The following is a 21,364-nucleotide window of genomic DNA, read 5'->3' on the forward strand; positions in this document are numbered from 1 at the left end:
CCAAGGTCTGGAATGGGCTCCCAAGGGAGGTGGTGCTCTCCCCTACCCTGGGGGTCTTCAAGCGAAGGCTGGATGTGTATCTAGCTGGGGTAATGTAGGCCCAGCACTCTTTCCTGCTTATGCAGGGGGTCGCACTCGATGATCTATTGAGGTCCCTTCCGACCCTAGCATCTATGAATCTATGAAATACAAGGCAAACCACCAATAATTAGATTGTGTACCTGGAAAATTATAACAGATTTATAAATTTTCCACTGATATCATTGGTAACAGAGTTATTGAAATACTGAAAACTTTGAAAATCCCTCCCATATGTTTGTTTGTGATGCATACAGTATAAGAACCCAAAGAGATTTTTGTTTGGTTGGTGGTTTTTTGTTACTGTTTTTTAATGGAATACAAAAAGCAGTAAAGTTCTTCTTGTTGTTTTAAAAAAACAACAGATTCAGAACTGGAAGAAACCAGTAAGCTAATGTTTTGAATTTCCTTTACTGTTGCACTAGGTTCAGGATGTTGTTCCTATCACAAGCTACGATACTGCTGGATCTTTCCTGCTGCTGGGTTGTAACAATGGCTCTATCTATTACATAGGTAAGAACAAAAACATTGCAAGATATTAAGATTGTATTGTTCAATATTTCTGCCAATCAACAGTTATTCTTAACAGAAATAAAATTTTATGAAGGGATGAAGTGGTTTTCAAATTGATTTCTAAATTTTTGCTGTTTGACTTTGTCCATAATACCTCTCTTTTGATAGACATGCAGAAGTTTCCCTTGCGAATGAAGGATAATGATCTGCTGGTGACAGAACTTTACCATGATCCCTCCAATGATGCTATTACAGCACTCAGTGTCTACCTCACACCCAAAACAAGTTCGTATAAGACTTCAATTTGTATTATACTTCTCTGAAGGTCAACAAACAGCAAGGTTTAAGTAGCACATATTTTAAGAATATTTCGGTTTTAAACAGCAGTTGCAGTGCTATGTTTAATGAAATAAGCAAATCTTTATAAAAAACAAACCTGTGTTTAAACGTACTTACACTTTCATATTGCCTGTATTATTATGTAAATTGTCATTTTGGGTGAGAATTTTTCTTAATTAAAAGAGATTCATTACAGTATTCTAGGATTTGGAATGCCCAAATATTATTGCTCCTGATCAAGATGGATTCATTCCCAGACCCATTTATGCAAATATTCATAGAATGAAACTCTTCTTTAGCAGTCTTGTTAATCCTTAATTTTTTTTTTTTTTTAAAGGCCCAATGTTCTTGTACCATTGTGTGCAAGATGCTGCATCCTACATGTCTCTTTTTTTTTTTTTTTTCCTCTCTTCCCCAGCATGGTCAGATTGTGCCAAAGTTGCTTGCTGGGAATCTGTATGCAGGCATTAAAGGTCATAAAGAAACCTTCAAAACTTGGGTTCAGACCAGAGGGTACTAACAACCTTTGCAATTTGGGGTTGCTCTTCTGCTCCTGTGCATGCTGAACAGATGGTATCGTCCACAGCAAAGAAAAAAAATCTAAATGGCTATACACAAAAGGGCATCTTATTTGGAAGTAATAATTCAGCACTGATATGTTTCACATGCACCACTGTGGTTTGCATTCTTCTTTCTCTCGTTAGCTGTTACAAGAAATCATGTCGGTAACAACACAAAACTAAGTTTAATGTGTGTAAGTTACTATTTATAAATGTTTGGAAAATAATTGTTTTGTTTTCAAATGAGGCTAGGTGGTATGTCAGGCAAGATTTTGTTTCTTTTCCATAACTGTATTTATGATGCAACTGAGAGGGAAGAAGAGCTTGAATGGCAGATTAGTCTTGCTGTTTTTCACTCTGAAAAACCCAGAAAGACTGCTTTGATGGTCTTACCATAGATCATCTGCATGATGGTCTGATTTGTTCTCTTCCCTCCCATCTCTTTGTTTTGTTTTTGTTTTGTTTTGTTTTGTTTTTTTGAGGAGGGGCAGGGAGGCAATGCAGGAGGTACAGGGGTACATACTATACAATAGTAGATGGCGAATGATTGCCTTGGAAGTAAGCTCACTGACTTGGTGACAATTACAAAAATGTTTAAGTTCATTAGTTAGGAGTGCTAAAATAAGTAGTTGCATCAGTACAATGAATAATGTTTTACCTCTTTAAAGAGAATGTTGGTTTTCAGAAGACATTTCTGTGGTTGTTCCTGTTGTAGGTGTAAGCGGCAATTGGATTGAGATCGCCTACGGCACCAGCTCTGGAGCAGTGAGAGTGATTGTACAGCATCCTGAAACAGTTGGGTCTGGCCCTCAACTTTTTCAGACTTTCACAGTTCATCGAAGTCCTGTTACAAAAATCATGCTCTCCGAGAAGCACCTTGTGTCAGGTAATCTTGTTTACCCTGCACATGTGCACGTGGATTACTTTTTTTCTCCCTTTTTCATTTCTTAGCATAGTCATGATTTTTTTCCTTTCCTTGTACTACTATTAGTTTGAATTTGCTGACTCCTCATTAAACGTAAGGGAGGACTTCATGAGGGGCACATTAGGGCAAAAACAGCTGTTAAAACAATGAATGGAACTGAGAAGATTAAGTGTGTTGAAGATTTGGTTGAATATGTTATTTTTGCAATGCATCCCATCTTGGCATCTATTAGCAGTGAAAATAGGGTTGAAATGATTTATACATTTGTCCTGGTCTTTGAGTTCTTCAAGATGCAATATATTTTACAAATATTAAATATCACATTTGCAGTAATTTGTGATTTCCTTTACAGAGCAGAATATTAAAGCTGCATAATTAGATACTAATTTCTGTAACCAGCAAGATATGAGTTAATTTAACCTCCTTCTCTATATATTCCAGGGTGCTGGTGGTGGTAGTTCTACATGTAGCTGTAAATCTCTACTGAAATAAATCTGAGCAGAGACAGCAGTCATGTGGATTTTTTTAACTGTAAAACAGTTGGACTGCTTTGCATCATGTTATCCATAGCACTTTTTAATCTCTGTATGTAATCTCAGTGCATTTAATCACTGTGTTACCCATAGCACTGGGTTTGTTTCATTGAAGAAAGGCAAGAAAATTTCTAAGAGGACTTGTTCATGCGTAAACCCTTAGAGTAAACGCAGTAAATGTGTTTTGTATGAGTAGTTTCATGTTCCGATGAATTTGCACACACATTTGAAGGTATTTATATCAGTTCTTGGCCTGTTGAAGGCTCAGATCATGTGCTGTAAAGCAGGCAATTTTAAAGACTAACTTATATTAAAGAATGTTGTTAATACTGAATTTTTAAGCCAGAAGGGATCTCTGGGATCATCTAGTCTGATATTCCCAAGGCAGGTTAACAGACCTCACCCAGTAAAGAATTGGTTGCATGTTCCACTCAAGACTTGTTTTATTTAGATCATAGTAAGCATTACTATGAGTTGGAAAACTGTCTGACCAGTGTTATGGTAATGCTTGCTACAATGTAAATAAATGTGTGGTAAGCCCTGGAGTCCTTGAAGAGGGCTGCACTGCAGGGTATTGTTGCCAGGCCTGGGAACATCAGACAGCTGTTGCAATCCTATGTCCCCTCTGCCCCCCACACCAAAGTCTCTCATTGTATTATATGGTAGGTACTATGTTCTGGAGATACTCCTCAACAAAAAAGTCCTAACTTTGCTATGCTATAATGGCACTTAGCATATGTTTTACTGCTTGAAGACTCAGCTGCTTGTGTTGTAAGTGCAGTTAACACATTCCAAGGCCCTAATTTGGGGCCTAATTTGAAGAGTGACGGAGATTATTATTAACTGTGGTGTAAAAAATACTGGTAAACTCAGAACTGAGTTAGAGCAGTGGTGACCAACCTTTTCAGCCAGCGTGCAAAAAAGTAAGCTCTGCACCATCCGTGAGTGCTATTCAGGTGCCCTTTCCCCGCCTTATTTGTTGCTCTGCTTTGTGCTCCATGTCTTATCTGACAGTGTGCTGCATGCTCCCTCTCCTAGCTGTTGTGTGCTACAAACAGAGGCTGCCTATGCCACTTGTGGCACACGTGCTTCTGACCACCCTTAAATTAGAGCATCTCTTTGTGAAAGACAGAAATTTGGATTTAAAGGTTCCAAATGGTGGAAAATTAGCCAGTGAATCAGCTTGCCAAACAAAATGGTAATCACTGTGTTCTTTGTATTTCAGTGCAGTCTCTTAAATCATTTCAAAAACAGCCACAAGCAGATATGAAAAGCTATAGCAACACTATGATAGATTGTTCTCTTTGACTAAAAGCTCACAACAGCCATGCAGGATGGATAGATATGGACTGTTTTACAGCCCAAAAAAACAAAGGTTAGAAGTCAGGATTTGCACAGTACACCCAGTGTGCGTAGGATAAGTCTGGACTTTTTTCAAATGTGTTTAACTTTATTCATAGTCCCTATCTCGAAACAACATACTGATTTTGCTAAATCATTTTTATTCAGATATTAAAACAATGATTAACGATGATCACCATTGTTCATGTTTTCAATCAAAACATTGTTTTCTGCATTTTATATACCTATCCCAAGATTCTCCCTGGCTTGAAAACAAGAATACGTGCTATTTTTCAAAAGGGAGTTTCTAGCCCTTAGAATTGTGGAGAACAGTAGTTGGAATTGTTTAAATGTTGTTTGCCTGAGACCTGGTTTGCATATTTCTTTTTTTTGTATTGATAAAACTTTTGGTTAAGGCTGTGACTTTTTTTTCCCCTCTCTCTTATCTGCTAAAGTCATTAAATTTGTTTCCCTTAGTGTGGACACAGTTGCATTGATATAGAAGTGTCTCATACTGACAGTTTATTCTGCTAAGCTAAATAGCTATAGGCACCTTGTGTAACTGCCAGCAGCAAGGACATTGTATTGAATTAATGATAAATGTATTATATAGTACACGTTGTTTGTATTAAAGTCAATGTGAGAGCCTCCAAAAGATGTGAACTGAGCAAATGTATTAGAATTGAATAAAAACCATTCTTTAATTATGACAATATGTTTATCGATATAAACTTTTGCTGATGGATTATTTTAGCAATAATGTCTATCCAAGAATTCAGATATCCTCTTGTGCTTGCTTTGCCTACAAAGCCCTTCTCCAGCTGTCAGCACCCAGATTCTTGCCCCTAACTACACGAGGTTTTGAATACAAAAAAATCTGGAGCACAGCACAAGTTTAAAATACAGGGACAGTGTATAGTAAAATAGGTTTAATACTGCACATAACATATTGACATGAACAAGTCTTTTCTCTTTTTAACTGCTTTTTAATTTTGAAGCTTCTTCAGCATTTCTAGTCTTCTGCCCCAGAGTTGTTGTAGTACTACTACTACTAATAATAAAACAGAGACTTTCCTGCAGAATTTAAATGCAGTTTTCCAGAGATTAAAGAGGTATCTGTTTGTAAAAACAAAACTTCCAGCCCAGCTGATTTGCGGTAGGCCATGAAAACTTTTTCCTTAAGTGTTACTGTTTGAAATCCAGCCCATGTCAGTAGTAACTGAGATTTGGTTATATCTGGTCATTGGCCAATGTATTTGAAGAGATGAAGTTTTTTTTTCCAAGGGGCAAAGTGTCAGTATTGCGAAAACACTATTACTTGCAGCCAACATGCTTGTTTGCAATTTCTGCAAATGACTAAAGGTGCAGAGAGACTGAATTACACTTTCAGGTATAGATAAGTGGGGCCTGTTGACAGCATGGTGTTTAAGAGGCTACAGTACAGCTCTTGCACTCTATTTGATTTGTGGATTGGATTTTGAGGCACTTTTGACTAAATTTTTGTTCAGCTAGTATGGGATTGCGGTTGCATTGATATTGTAGCTCCTCAAGTGATTAAATAAAGGATTAATTGTCAACTGAAATGAGGAGTCATCCAGCCTATAACTGGATGGGAGGGTGGGAGAATGAGAGGTTGGTCCACCACTTCTTGTGCTGAGATCTTTTCACTTCAATATCATATTCAGTTCATACTGCTGGAGGAAAATAATGCAAGTAAGTCAGGGTAGCCACTAGTGCTGCTTAGCTGAGGAGCCAAGAACAGTAGATGAGATGGGAAGGTAAGAAGAGTGATTAAAAATGTAAAATGACAATTTTAAGTATCTTTAATAAATTTTGCTTTCTAGCTCACTGAAATATAATATGAAACTTAGTATCAACCACTCTACAAATGCTTCCTAAAAACCTTTCATTGCAATATTTGTTATGCTTTGTGAGAGTAGGAGAGAGCAAGACAAAAATTTTTGAGCCTGAGAAATATGAAGAAAGCTTGAAAGTAGAGACCATCACTCGAAGCCCGTGTGATGCTGATTTAGTGTAAGACCTAGTGGCTTTGGTAATAACCTGAAAGTTTATAGCTTATAAAATCAAAGGTCTGTTTAAAAAAACAAAAAAGGAAGAATCAAACCCAAAAGTTTCTTTCTTGGAAAGACTCCCATGTCTTTACTCCTTTCTTTCTGTTTTTTTTCTAGTTTGCGCTGATAACAACCATGTTCGGACATGGACTGTTACTCGTTTCAGAGGAATGATTTCAACACAGCCGGGTTCTACTCCTTTGGCTTCATTCAAAATCTTGTCACTGGAGGAAACAGAGAGCCATGGCAGTTACTCTTCTGGAAACGACATAGGTAAGCCAATATTACTGCATACTGGACTTTTAGAGTGCTACTGTGCTTGTGGAGATTCATTGAAATTCAGTTAGGGGTTCCTGGGCTTAATTCTATTCTCATTTTAATACGGGGTTCACTGACACTGGCATCAGTAAAGCGGCTGTGATTTCCAGTAGTTGCAGTTACAGAAGAGTCAGATCAGCTTGCCTCTTAAATGCTGTAGCATTTCTTATATTTCTCATTGAAAATTAATTCCTAGTAAGGGTGGGTAGAGTCAGGTTGACTTTTTTTTTTTTTGCTTTGCCCATTTCCATTAAATGATGAAAACCATTTACCTGTTATTCTGAGTTATACCTTACTTTCCTAAACCAGTGAGTCTCTAACTTTTTAGACTCAAGGCACCCCTCTGTAGCTATTTAAAAAAAAAAAAAAATTAGTAGCACCCTCTGGCAAGCTTCAAATTAGTACGTTTTTTATAAGTTCTGTAGGTCTGACTTCACACAGGCTCCCCACTTCCCCAGATTACAGATGTATTTGTATGTCCCCCTTGGCACTTAAGAGAGGTCAGTAAGACTAAAACCAAAATTGAATTCTAGAAGAATGATTGTATTAATGGGCAGATCCAGGGTTTTGTATAGCTGAGTGTAGGCTCAGTGGCCACTTACTGCTTCTCTTCCCAATAACCTGCCTTGGGATGGGCAGATGACACCACGGGAACTGCAGCTGGGGACTTGATTGTCTGAAGTCTGAATTGGTAAGAATCTCTTCCCCTCTCCTCCTGTTCACCCTCTTCGCCCACTGCCCTATACAAGTTGCTGTGTGGTGCAGTGTTACTGGGGACAGCAGTAATGAGTGGGTTTCCCCCTCCCTGAGCCTGCTGCCAGGCTGGTGAGAAACACCCAGGGGGACCTAGCAGAGAAGTAACCCACCCACTGCTGCTGCTGTCCCAGGCAGGAGCAGCTGTGGAGCTCCCCCTCTTGGAGCGCAGCCAGGGACAGTAGCTGTGGTGAGCAGGGGAAGGAGGGAAAGGGACAGGATATGCCACTGAGCATGGAAACAGAATTCTTACCGGGCTTGGGCCCCCAGCTGCTACTACTGCAGAGTGGTCTGAAAAGATGGTATCACTGCACCCACTGTGAATTTGCTTCTAGGTGTTTTAGGAATAGTTGCATCTAAAGGTGCACCGATATATTGGTCCATATTATATCAGCACTTGTAAAAGGAAAATTGACATTACTGGCAATCGGCTTTTTTTGGCCAGTGTAGCTGATTAATGTCATCTACTTTAAATGCTGCATATGTGTGCACAGCCACAGCACGCACACAGCCAAGAATGCAGCCAGGCAGCTTGGAGAGCAGCTTCTGGCCAGTAAGTCTGTGGGGGGACAGGGACGTGAGGGGGGGCAGATCAAGGCCCCATGGTGAGGGGGAGGAAGTGATGCTGAGACTGGAGCAGGCAACCAGCTGGGGTGGGATGCGGTGCAGGATGGAGCCACTGGTGACTTGTCTGGGGGGAGTGGAAGAGATGGCTCTTGCCACTGTGCACACTCCCGGAGGGGGGGGAAATGCGGGCCATGTGCCCCCCCCCCAGATCTGTGCACAGGGTGGGGGCAGGCTGCCTACTGTGGATTCAAGGCCAGGGGGCTGCGCCAGCCTCTTTCTGGCAGGGGGTCTTGGCTGGGGTTGCAATCAGGTTAGGCAGGGTGTGCGGAAGCAGCCCTGGGAGGGGCGGTTATGGGGTGGGCTTACAGCTACCCCAGAATTCATCGTAGCCCCCCTCCCAGTACCACTGCTGCCACCTGCCCCAAGCCCACAGTAGGCAGCCCACCCTTGCCCCACACACATCTGGGGGCACATGCTTCCTGTGCCTCCCCCAAGGGTATATGCAATGGGGGGAGCTGTCTCTTCTCCCCGTGCCCCCGGATGAGCTGTCTGCGGCTCTGTCCTCCCCCAGCTGGGCAGCACCTGTTTCTGCCCCAGCCTCACTCCCTCATCGCTGGGGCCTCAGTCTCCACCCTGCACCCTTCCCTCCCCAACGTCCCTTCCCCTCCACAGTCTTACTGGCCAGACGCTGCTTTCCAAGCTGCTGAGCTGCATATTGGCCAATTTATGGCTGGTTAATAATCAACCATCGATATTGGCCCAAAAAATCTTTATTGGTGTACCCCTAGTTGCATCTGTATTATATTACAGAGTCCATCACTTTCTTATTGTTATAATGTTTTATTACACCTTTACCTTAAGAAGGGTTAACAAAATGTAACAATTTAAGGAGAGGTCTATGCAGCCTGAGGCTGTGCTGTGCTAAACTGCTGCTCCTGCTCCAAGTGCCTGAACTCCTAAAGCTGAAACAGTATAGGCACACACAGTAGTGTTCTGAGATGCAGAGCTTCCTGGCATGCATGTAGCACATGCGCAGTTTGGGAGTTAGTCCTTTCAGACTAGGCAAGTGATACGGGCCCCATGTAGGCACACGCATCCACGTGACTAGCTTGCTTCTTTGTGGTTCAGAATTAGGCAAAACTAACACCTCTTCTCTTGGGTTTGTTCAGGGTAGTATTCCATAATTATACAGCACAATACAAAAGCACTATTTTGTCTGCTAATGTGCAAATCAGCATAGACTCCAGAATGCGTGTGATTTTAATATGATTCCAGATTTCTGTAGGATGTCTAAATGTAGGAAATAGGCAGACAAGGCTCTTTGGGTAGAGGTGGTATCTTTTATTAGACAAACACTAAATGGTTGGAAAAATTTGTTCTTTGCAAGCTTTCGGGTACAAATGCCCTTCATCAGACTTGGTAAAGTCTGTTGGTGTATGTTTGCCTTCCTGGGTAGAATAGGAATCCAGATCCAGGACAGCACACAAACACCAACAGACTTTCTGTATCCCTGAAGAAGGGTGTTTGTGCCTGAAAGCTTGCAAAGAACAATTTTTCCAATTATTTAGTTTGTCTGATTAAAAGATATCGCATCTACCCAAAGAACCTTGTCTGCTGATGTCCTTAGAACAACACGGCTACAACCAACAATGCTAAATGTAGGAAAGTGATTTTTATTTCTATTAAATGTCAGAGGAATGCATTTTAAAATACATACTTCTCTTTCTAACTCCAGGACCATTTGGAGAGCGTGATGATCAACAGGTGTTCATTCAGAAAGTTGTTCCCATCACTAATAAGCTTTTTGTGCGATTATCTTCTACAGGAAAAAGGTAATTGCCACAGCTCTGCTTTCAAGCAGTTGTCTGTTTTATATGGCTACCTGGTGCAGCTCACCTAAAATCAATTTGCTGTACTTTGCATATGTGTATAAAATAATATGTATACACATGCACACGTTTAGGCATGTGTGCGTGTATATACAGCTATACTAAAAACTGATAAGGCTTCTTTAATATCAAATGTAAGTATCAGATCACAGACAAGATTTTTCTTGTTCTGTGGTTGCAGGACTTCAACTAGCATAATCACAAGTTACCTTAAAATAGTTGTCCAGTGACTACAAAAACAGTGATATGTATCTATACATCTATATTTACACTGATGGCCTTATAGGTGGTTTTCACTTTCTTTAACTGAAACTTCTAATTTTTGTGAAAATCAACCCCCCCCCCCCCAAAAAAATACCAAAAAAATACCACGTAATACAAAAAAAAGCAAAAGTACTGCTGAGAGAATTTTTAAATAATTTATAACAAAAGCAAGGCCAAAGACCTGTAACATTTTATTATTTGAATAAGACCTTGAGTCAAACTAGTTGTCACAATATTAAATAACTTGCAATTAGATTTTTTTTTTCTTATTCTGTGTTCCAAAATAACCCTTCCCCATTCACATGGGATAGGAAAACAGGACTCCGGGTTCTCTTTACAACAGTCACACCAATTTAATGTATCTGTGGGCTATTCAAAGTCATTTGTAAAACAGATACACTTGCCTTAAGGAGATTTTGTCTGTCTTGATATTTGTCAAGTGCTTGATTTCTTTGGACAAAAGGAGCTAAATAAAGACATAAAATCAATTTTGTATTTTACTTGTATTGCAACAGTAAAACTGTGTTACAACCAAAGTGTAATTTTCAGTCTTCCCAGTGGATGTTAAATTATGTTCCTGATTTTGGAGTCACTTTTTTTTGTGTTCTCCTATATGCTTCCGTACAACACCAGCTTTTGTAATAAGTAAATAGATTATACGCTTCCTTTTTAAAACACACAAAATGCCAGTGATGGGGTGGCAATATCCCAGGTGCTTTTGAAAGCCCTGGCTATTATTTGAAAAAAGATAGATTAATTGAAATTCCTGATGCCATCTCTGTTAGTAATGATTCACTGTACCCATGATATGACGCATCATTTCTTAATTGTTTAATCTTGTAATGAGTGAAACTCTTCAGGAGAATCAATCTTTTGCATCAAAGTTCATTACATAAACTCATAAGCAACTCTTAAAAGAATTAGGGGATTACATTTTCTGTGCATCCAGGCTAGCTGTGTGACAGCTTGTTTAGCTGGGGGTTTTTTAAGCAAATAACATTAGAAAGCTGTTAATATGTTTGGAGGCCAAGTTATCATCCCAATAAATGCTGTAAATCTCTGTGATTTAGTGTTATACACATTCAATGAAGAGACTGCCAAATGTTTATTAAAATTAATGTTATATTGGAGTAAATTTTAGCAAAGTAATAATTCAAAACCCACTTCAGATCTGACCTGTTCTTGTTCCCTGTCCTCTTGTATTAATGTAGACACTGTGCTTTTATTTCTAATCAACCTGTGCTGCTTCTTGATAACTTTAAGCCTGAAATGTTGATGCCATCAGTAGTAATTCTGAGGAAAGAAAAGAAAAAGGAATGGGGTAATCTTGTCACTTTTTCTTCTCTCTGATCCTTAACAAAAAAGAGACTTTTTTTTTTCTGTACAAATGGCCTATTTCCTTTGTTTAGTTAGTTTGAAAATGAGCTATTGAGGTTTTTACTTGCATTTAAACTTTTCTAAGGGCCAAATGCAGGGATTAAATGTGCATTAGGGACAGACTGGATGACCCGAATACTGCTCACTCTGGACTATTGTGGGAGAACCAAAATTTTTAGCTTAACTTCTGTCACTTTTTAAACAAACATACTGTTTTTGTGCATGGTCTCAAAGCCAGTATTGGAATTTTAAGGATTATGCTACTCCAGTGAGATTTGCACTTGTACAAGTGAATCAATAAATCTGTAGCTCAGATTCCCTTAAAACTAGTAAGTTCATGAGCTGTACTGGGCGGTCTGTACATCCCTCTCAAATTGTAATAGGGAAAAGTGGGCGAGAGACCCAAGATTGAATGAGAACTTTTGCAGTTCACTGAAATTTAATTTTGAAAGGTCATTATCCCATAAAACAAACCATAGCTCCTCTCAGCCATAGATCAATTATTTTAATAAAAAACTAAGCCTTAATCACCTCCAAAGGTATAGTAGGGGTATTTCACAGATGTGCCAACCATTAGGTCTTAGTATTGCTACTATTGTGTTTAAATGTTGGTTGTTTCTGTTTTTGTTCGTAGAATCTGTGAGATCCAGGCAGTAGACTGTACTACAATTTCATCATTTACTGTAAGAGAATGTGAAGGATCCAGTAGGATGGGCTCAAGGCCACGTCGCTACCTCTTCACAGGCCATGCAAATGGCAGCATTCAGATGTGGGATCTGACCACAGCCATGGACATGGTTAATAAAAGTGAAGACAAGGGTAGGGTGCAGTGTAATGGAACTTACATTTTTTTCAGTTGGAATGCTTGTGTTAGATGTGATGGGTGATCAGTATCTCTCTCTTCTAAGATATAGGGGGTCCAACAGAAGAAGAGCTGCTTAAGTTGCTTGATCAGTGTGATCTGAGCACGTCTCGCTGTGCCACTCCTAACATTAGTCCAGCTACTTCAGTGGTTCAGCAAAACCGTCTGCGGGAGTCAAATTCCAGGTAAGCCAGAGTTCCACGTTGTACGCTGTAAGGTGCGTCGGGCCAAGGTTGGAGCTCAGACTTCAACATTTGATCTCTTTTTATATCTAACTTTCACTTTGGTTACTTTAAACAAGTGTCCTGATTTTTTTGCAAGGCAAGCGTACCTCTAGCTCCTATTAAATTTGTATGTTCACAGCTCAAGGATTGAATGAGAACTTGCTTGTGGATATCAACAAATTGGATATTCCAAGAAAATGTTACTTCCAGCACTAGGACAAACACAGCTGAGTTTGTTTGGAAATGAACAGCTCTGAAAAATTCCCAATTAGGAAGATCCTCCTTTATAAGTCATATTTTTCTTTGGTTAGTAGGCATTCAGCTGACAGGATATGAGTCTCCAAATGTTTAGAAACTTTTCCCTTACATCAGTGTTGCTCAATCTTTATTCCCCAGCAGGCCAGATGGACAGTGCTCAGTACATCCATAGGCCAGATCTGCCCAGTGGCCCTGAGCCAGCTTCTGGGGCAGGCATAGTGGAGTTCTTCGTGGCCACATGGAGGGGGGCAAGGAGCAGCCAGCCCCAATTTCAGCTGCATAGGGGAAGGGCGTGTGGCCTGGCCCCAATTTTACCATACCAGGGAGAGGGGGTGTGGGAATTTGGCAGCAGGAAGGGTGGCAGTGTTAATTGCCCCTACTTCCCTACTGTCAAATTTCCCAACCTGTGGGGAGCTCTATGGACCAGATGCCATGGCTCCATGGGTTGCATTTGGCCTATAGGCCAGAAGTCTAGCACTCCTACCTTTATATAAATGACTGATTGCCATTGATCACACGAATATATGCTCTGGTAACAACTGAGAATCCAGACCAAATATTTTCCTGTGCATTTTTACCCTCTCCTTTGCAAGCAGTCTCTCACCTCTTGAAAATTAAGCTGAAATGTGAGAAATTTGAAAGTGATGTTTGCTAGTTTCAGTATGTGTTGTGACTAATAGACCAAACTGTTTACTGTCAAATGTATTTTCAGTCTCCAGTTACAACATCACGAAACCATCCACGAAACTGCTACATATGGCTCAGTAAGGCCATATAGAGAGAGTCCCTTGTTAGCCAGGGCAAGGCGGACTGAGAGTTTTCACAGCTACAGGGATTTTCAGACTTTCAATCTAAACAAAAGTATGGTGGACAAAGCTGTCCCTGAGAATGGCAATCTGAGTCCACTACAAGCTGAAGCGAAGAAGATGGCAGGTGACAGCAATGGAACTGATAGAAAGGCAGCAGTACTTGAAGTAAGAGCTGCTAGAACATCAGATTGTGGAACAGAGGTTCAGAAAATGCCTGAAAGCAGTTTGGAATTGAAGAAGAGAGGAACAGATGATGAATGTGAAATCCGCTCGGAGAATAAAAAGAAGAGTGGATTTGAAGGAGGAGGGTTCCTGGGGAGAAAGAAGGTGCCTCTTTTGGCATCTTCACCAATCATTGTGGAAGGAGGCCCTGAATCACCTGGTACAGCATCCCCATCACCAACAAAGGCTACCACTTCTCCACGGCACAAGAAGAATGACTCCTCCTGCCAAGACTATAGCTTGTGAAAATGCTGTTAATGGTGCACGTTTGCTTGCAAGAATTCAAATGAAAGTTTAACACTAAACTGGATGCAGTTTTTACACTACAAATTTAACAGGTTTAATTTTGGTGTCTTTAACTGAAAGAATTTAAAACTGGACTAAGGCTAAACTGAGATTTAATTTTTTTTTTTCTAAAACAGCTACATTGGTTTACAGTGCAAACACTTTTAGAAGTACTTTAAATCTGTTTGGCTTTATATAACAATATGAAAATGAAGTACAGTACTTGGTACAAAATATAGATGTAAAATTCTATTTAATGAAGTCCAGCATGCACTACAGTGTTTGTCATGGGGAGAGCTTTCTATTGTGGGTAACCTTCTGATTACTATTACTTGACCTTTCCCCTTGCAAGCACCAGAATATTATGCTTGTCACCTGCTTACTAGTCTTAAAGCTATGTAATCACATTGTTTGCAGTTATGTGAGGCTGCCCACCTTGCTCACTTTCACCGTTAAAAATTTGATCCGATAGAAAATGAATTGATGGAAAGCTGCTGTTGCTGGAGTTTGCCTTGTTTGAAGCGCCACAATTATTTTTTCAGTATTAATAAATTTGACATATTTTAACTTTATATGCTGTCTTGTTAAGCTTACAGATGCTGTAAAAACATAATTTTGCATATATTTGTTCTAATATTAAAGTGCAAAGGAAGTAATTGGTGGTTGTGTATTGGTGTTTTATGTTTTTCCCTTTTTTAGTCTTCCAGACAGCTTTGAAATATAGAATGTAACCTATTGGTATGGAAAAGCTTACATTTTGCTCCACATAGTACTAAGAAATGAAGTAGTCATTCCTTCATAAGCCATTCACACTCACCTTTTTATTAAAATGGCTGCTGAACATCAGTGATTACTGTGCTTTTCCTATTATGAGCAAACATTTTCAGATCCCCAGATGCTAGATTGAGGTTCCCCACCCACCCATTTTTATTTTATGGTGTTAAGCAAAAAAAAACCAAAACAGCATGCATGGATCATGCATACACATACATATACATGCATGCAATACTTTCCATACAACAGAACTATGGAAAGTATCCTTTTCACTTGATAGTCCCCCTTTATGGAATATGTTGGTTATAATGGGTAAATACAGTGGTTATAATGGGTTTTAGCTTGTTGTAGCCCTTATTACATAGGTAGATTCTTTTAGGACTCAGATTTTATAAACCCAGAGATCATAGAAGATATGTAGCTGCTTTTTCCTACTCTTTCCATCACCACCCAAAATGTTAAGATAACTTCAAAACGCAAAAAACAAGCCAAGATAATGAGCTGCTGACCATTGCATGTTTGCTGCGTAATTGGGTGGAAGCACAGGAAGACCAGGTAAGAAATGGGTGTCCAAGGGGAAGCGCTCAATTGGAGAATGATTATGCCCTTGGAGAGTGCCCAGAAATGAAGATTTGGAGTTTGGAGTTACAGTAGTTCCAACTAAAGCAAGAGTTGCAGCTTATGGAAAAGAAAGCTGATGAGCTGATGTCTTATGCTTCTTTCAAGAATGGGGAAAATTGTACACTTAACACTGCTGCTTTCAGGCCATCTGAAAATTTTGAAAGGAAAACATTGTTTTGGTTTTTGACACACGAAATAGGTTTGTGGGGTTTTTTTAATTTAATTTATTTTTTTAACACCCTATGATCAGTAAACCAAGGAGTTATTTTCTGGTTCATGTCACCATAGACTAGATTGAAACTACAAGTGGTAGGTAGAGTTTGGCATTCGCTGTCCTTTTTATGGATACATTATGTGAAAACCAAAAAACCTTAAATTTCAGGTCTTGGGATGAATGTACATGAGGAAGCTATCTTACAGTTTTAACTAAACTTCCTCTGCTGTGCTGCCTGGCACTAGCTTCAACCCCCTCTGTGCTCACTTCCTTACCTCAGCTTCCTGCCATCTGTCTTACTAACTCCCCTTCACTTGTCCATTCCCAAAATATTCCTTTCCCCCACAAAATGCCTAGCATAATGTCATGCTGTCACTATTCATTTGCTGAAATGCATTGTCCCTTTCCCCAACTATCTTTGTCTTGTCTATTTAAATGAAGTTGTTTAGGGCAGGTTCCACCTGCTACTGTACATACAAGGCCACGCCTGTTCTTGGCACTAATAATAAAGAAGAAAAGATGCAATGTGGGGGAAATGAATCAACTTTTACTTGGGCATCAATGCACTGTTGCACTATTATAATTGAGAGTTCTGCATATACATAGGCAGTAGTCCTTTATTTCAGTACTTGCAGTACAGTGTTAGGGACAGAACAGATGCATTTGCTTTGTTTTAGTCCTCTCATTCTCTACCACACATTGAAGCTAACTTCAGAATCACAAGTGCTCCCCCTCAATACCAACCCAAGAGCAGGGCTTGGAAGGAAAATGGGAGTTCACAGCCTATCCTCAGATGCTTAGGAAATTCAGCTTGCTGTAAAATGAATTCATTTTTCCTCAAGTCTTAAGTGCAAACTGAGGCTGCTCTGTACATGGGTTTTCTGTACACAGAAACACTTCAGGAAGGTATCTGAATGAGAGCTGCTTTAACCAAAAGTCATGGAGAGCATCTCTGCTGTAAGTCTCCACATTACACAAGCTGTACGGTTTGCATACTTCACAGTTTTTCCAGCATAACAGGCGTAATCCGTTGTTTACAATGGGAAACTTAATGCAGCTAAACATTGGTACAACCTCAATAGAATAATAAAACAAGCTAGTGGTGCTTGCATATTGAATGAGAGATAATGGGTCAAAACCATGTGTTAGGACTAGTTTTGCATGGCTTCTGCTTTTTTGGTAAACAACCCCATGAAAGTGGCTGTTTTTTTTATTGCTGTTGTTTTTGTCTTTTAAATCATTTCCTTACCTACTGATGATCCGTAAGTTATTAACCATGTCAGCTACTGAGCTCCCCTTCTACTTACAAGTCCTATATCACAGTCTGTTCAGTAAAAGTGTGTGCATGTGTATACCCACCTTTGCTTTTAAATATTTTTACGTTAGCCTAAAAAAGTACAAACACAAATAACCATTTAGTTTCATACTATTTTTTATTCCTTCATTAATACCAAAAATTACAGCTATTGAGATGAACAAATATCAATGGGTTTTCAATTACACCAGGTATAGCTAATGTTTAAAGTCCCAAAAGAGCATGAAACTTTTTAAAATTTTAAGTTTCCAAATAGGAGACAGTTTTTAATAATAGGAGACTGCTTGGTAAACAACTCAGTTTGTTGTTTAGTAGGGTTTTTTGGTTTTGTTTTTTAAAGAAAAAGTGAATTGGTAAGAAGGAAGCATAAAAGTCGGTAGCTACTTTATTGCAACACCGAAAATACGTATCTTTCAAACAAGCACCTGTACTTCATTGCAAGAAATATGCTTAAAATACGCTTACATTTTAACCTTTTTTTTTTTTTTATTGTCATATCTTCATTTTATTAATGCATGGGGACAACAGTATCTCACACACTGGGAAAATAATGATACTAAGTTACTTGGTACAGATAATGCACACCTTTTTTTCTTACCATAGAAATAATTACGCTACTTGAAATTCGAGTTTGATAATCTGAACATACTCAACTATGTTGTAGCCATTGTGACAGAATCGAAAATAAATTGTTGTTCCTTTCTTGTCTTCTGCTCATGCTACTGTTTTTTGCAAGTAGTGCTATTAATTTAGTCAGATTAGGCCTGGGGAGGGAGGGAGAGGCAGGAGAGCAGAACCTAGCTGTAAATTTCTGCTTATGCTAATTGCTCATAGCATTACAAACAGCTTTTCCTATGGCCTTAACCTTCTTGCTCATATGCTGAGTGTTAAAGCAAACATGATAACTTGTCAAAAACAGTTATGCTGACTGTCTTATTCATGCCTCAGCTTTGTTGTGGGTAGGTTTCCTCTTCCACTTTTGCTTTTTTTCCACATTCCCCATGAACTTCATAGTCTTATGGTGACTTTTTGCACTTCGCTTTTGTCAATTTAAATGTGTGATGACTTTTCATTGCTCTTACCAAGGAAGAGTTTTTCTCAGTGCTAAGGGGTGGGTCTGCCGCACTAAATGATGACAATATAAAACACAAGTTTCAATTGTTAATAAGAAAAAAAAAAGAAATAAGCTGGGGGTGTGGGAGTCAGACTAACCAGAATTCTAAGACTTACACAAGGGGGCAGACAGCATGAACTACTACAGATGTAAATAAAATCCACAGCAACATAACTTAGTGTATGTTCAGTATATTGCAAATGTACTTGTGTACAAATGATGTAGCAAAGTTCTGAGCCCCCTGAAATCAAGATGCCACTGGATTTAGCCTTTTTGTACATCCAGCTAAAGCATATGTAACGATTTTGGGTGAGAAGGAAGTACATGAGTTCAAGATTATATAGACAGCTAAACAAGTTTGCACACTATGCAATAGCTCAAATATTTTGTCAAAGATTTTTTTAAAGCTAAAATAATGCACTCTTCCCCCCCGCCTTTTGATTTCTGATTGAATTGAGTTCTAATGCTATTAAAAACAGCTAAATTTCTTCTATATTAAGTGACGATATCAATTTTTTATAGTCTTATTTATCCTTGTGACTGATGCAACTAACTTCCGTTCTAATAAACATCCCACTAGAATATAATAATAAAAACTCCTTAAAAGTTTCAGGCATCTTAAAAATAGTACGTGTAAAACTTTTCTGTACAATATCTGATATTTAAAATTAACTTTGAAAGGAATTAGTGTATAATAAGTCACTTATTACTTCCTAAGATATTATTTCCGTCTGCCTCTTTTAAAATACTACTACACAGCCTTGTAATAAACATGTAACACTGAAGAGTGTGTGTATGACAAGGTTCTCTGGGTGAATCGTATCTTTTATTAGACCAACTTAAATAGTTGGAAAACAATTAAGCAGCAAGTTTTTGGGTTCAAAAACCCTTAGGCTAAGGAAGTTTCCTTAACGTCCTTAGCCTGATGAACATGAACGACTTACACCTCAGTGTGTATGAGAATGTTAATACAGCATGTAACTACTCTTGGCTCTCATAAGGATATAATAAAAAAATAATTCATATTGCTAAAGGTGCAATAGGCACATCACTTGGAGCACAATCCCACATTTATATTCATTTTAATGCAAGTTGAACCAAGCAAGGATTTTGGACTCCTCCAGCTTCTTTGGATTGGCCATGATATTCAAATGTGTATTACAGATGGGTATCAGTAAAAGATGTGTGCTCTTTTGTTACTGTGCTGAAGCCCTTGATGGCATTAATGAGATCTTCATCCTCCACATACTAGGAAAAAGGAAGGAGAAAAGACAAATAAGTTGCAGCTTGAGTCACAAAAGAAGACTTGTGTTCTGCATGACTTTAATACTTAGGCACTGAAGGCTAAGTCCACACAAGTACTTTGGTGTCTAAATTCTATGCAAGTCTGAGATTATTACCCTAAAATTTCCCATGCACTTAATGTTTTGGGGCATGCCCCAAGCTGTCGCCATCCTGATGGGTGAGCAGATGAGCTCTCTTTGCTCTTAAGTCTATTTGGGATGTTCAAGGTCTATGTTCATTTCCCTCCCCCTACAGGGGGACCCAATCCAGAGGGTCTTCAGCACCACTGAATGCAACATGAAACGCACTGAACTCTGGAAGCGTTAAAATGCACTTGCCTAAATTGTGGAAAGAAGGACTATGTCCCTTCCCATGAGGGGCTACCAAAACCCACATATTTTGCCTTCCTGGAGTATGCCCTAGCTATTGACATTCCAGGAGAAGTGAAACTGTTGAGCTGTGACACTACAGAAAAGATTTCAAAATTTGCTGGGCCGCAGGGAGGAAGCAGGTGGGGAAACTTAGTTCCAGTCCTTGCTGCAAGCATTGATGTGTCTTTTTTTTTTTTGAGGGCTGTCAAACAATGTAAAAATTATTGCGATTAGTTGCGATTAAAAAAAAGTCACAATCATGATTTTAATTGCACAGCTAAAAACTCAGAATTATGTGCAGAAAAACTCAAAGTTACGTAAAATTATGCAGATACTCGGGGTGGGGGGGGGCTGTTGGGATGTGTGGGGAGGTTGGAGCCCAGGCAGGGGAGTTCCCGCACAGCCAGGCAGGATGCAGGGTACTGTGGGTCAGGAGTGAGGGGCAGCAGCAGGACTGGGTGGGGGGGGGTGCTGTGGCTTGGGAGTGAGGGACAGACAGACACACACAGATGCAGATACTGCCCAGCAGGTAAGTCTGTGGGGGGCAAGAGGTGTGGGGCATAGATTGAGGCCTCCCACTGTGAGGGATGGAGTGGGGCAGGGGCTGGGGTGAGTAGGGCCCCAGGACCAGGGTGGGTCATGGGAGGGTACGGGGGGGTTCTGCTGCATACACCCTAGAGGAGGCATGGGGGCCATCTGCCCCCTGGATTTGTGTGCAGTGTGGAGGTGGGCTGCCACTGCAGACTGGGGCTCTGCGCCCTGCTGCCTCTGCTTCAGAAGCTGTGCACTGGCTTTGCCACATCCCATGCCTACCTGGTTGCAGGAGACAGCATGGCACTTGGCTCACACGGCAAAGGCAGCAGGGTGCAGAGTCCCAGCCCACAGCGGTAGCCCACCTCCAACCCACGCTCAAATCCAGGTGGCATGTGCACCCACATGCCTCTCCCAGGGTGCACACAGTGGCAGGAGCCTCTCCTGCACCCCTGGATGAGCTGCCCGCTGCTCTGTCCCATGATCCATCCCAGCTCCAGGGCCCCATTCACTCCAGTCCCTGCCTCTGCCCCACTCCCTCCCACACCATAGGGGCCTCGATCTGCACCCTTTTCCCCTTCAGACTTACCTGCTGTGTATTGCTCCATATGCCACTGGACTGCCTTCCTGGCTGGCTACAGGCTGCATATGTGTGTCTGTGCGGGCCCACCTCTTCCCCCACTCCTGCTACAGCTCCCCAGAGCCCACACCTGGACTGCTCTGCAGTCCTTTGCACTGCCACTGCTGCCCCACTGGGCAGCCCAGAGGCGGCAGTGATGGCAGCGGCGCAGAGCCTGAGCATGGGCTCCAAAACCATGTGTGCGATTAATGCATTAATCATTGTTTGAGTTAACTCATGTGATCAACTTCTTAAAAAAATTAATTACAATTAACTGACAGCCCTATATATATATCTATATATAAGATCACTAGGGAGTATATTTCAAGAAT

The 21,364-nt window shown here is 40.2% G+C and overlaps 2 protein-coding genes across 2 annotated transcripts in view; one reads left to right on the forward strand and one right to left on the reverse strand.

Annotated features, from left to right (window-relative positions):
* KCTD3 (potassium channel tetramerization domain containing 3) overlaps positions 1–14,845 on the forward strand; it is a gene marked incomplete at its 5' end in the record, with an annotated part of 43,512 nt that extends 28,667 nt beyond the window's left edge. Inside the window, 8 exons of the mRNA XM_019549472.1 lie at positions 504–591; positions 760–876; positions 2,206–2,376; positions 6,479–6,634; positions 9,735–9,831; positions 12,164–12,348; positions 12,438–12,576; positions 13,586–14,845. Coding sequence (XP_019405017.1) covers positions 504–591; positions 760–876; positions 2,206–2,376; positions 6,479–6,634; positions 9,735–9,831; positions 12,164–12,348; positions 12,438–12,576; positions 13,586–14,150 — 1,518 coding nt within the window. The remainder of the gene's footprint in view (positions 1–503; positions 592–759; positions 877–2,205; positions 2,377–6,478; positions 6,635–9,734; positions 9,832–12,163; positions 12,349–12,437; positions 12,577–13,585) is intronic.
* An 851-nt stretch (positions 14,846–15,696) lies between these two features.
* USH2A (usherin) overlaps positions 15,697–21,364 on the reverse strand; it is a 652,515-nt gene continuing 646,847 nt past the window's right edge. Inside the window, exon 72 of the mRNA XM_019549473.1 lies at positions 15,697–19,475. Coding sequence (XP_019405018.1) covers positions 19,386–19,475 — 90 coding nt within the window. The 3' untranslated portion in view covers positions 15,697–19,385. The remainder of the gene's footprint in view (positions 19,476–21,364) is intronic.

The sequence above is a fragment of the Crocodylus porosus genome, unplaced genomic scaffold (assembly GCF_001723895.1).
Source record: "Crocodylus porosus isolate Cpor-Errol unplaced genomic scaffold, CroPor_comp1, whole genome shotgun sequence".
In the NCBI taxonomy this organism is placed as follows: domain Eukaryota; kingdom Metazoa; phylum Chordata; order Crocodylia; family Crocodylidae; genus Crocodylus; species Crocodylus porosus.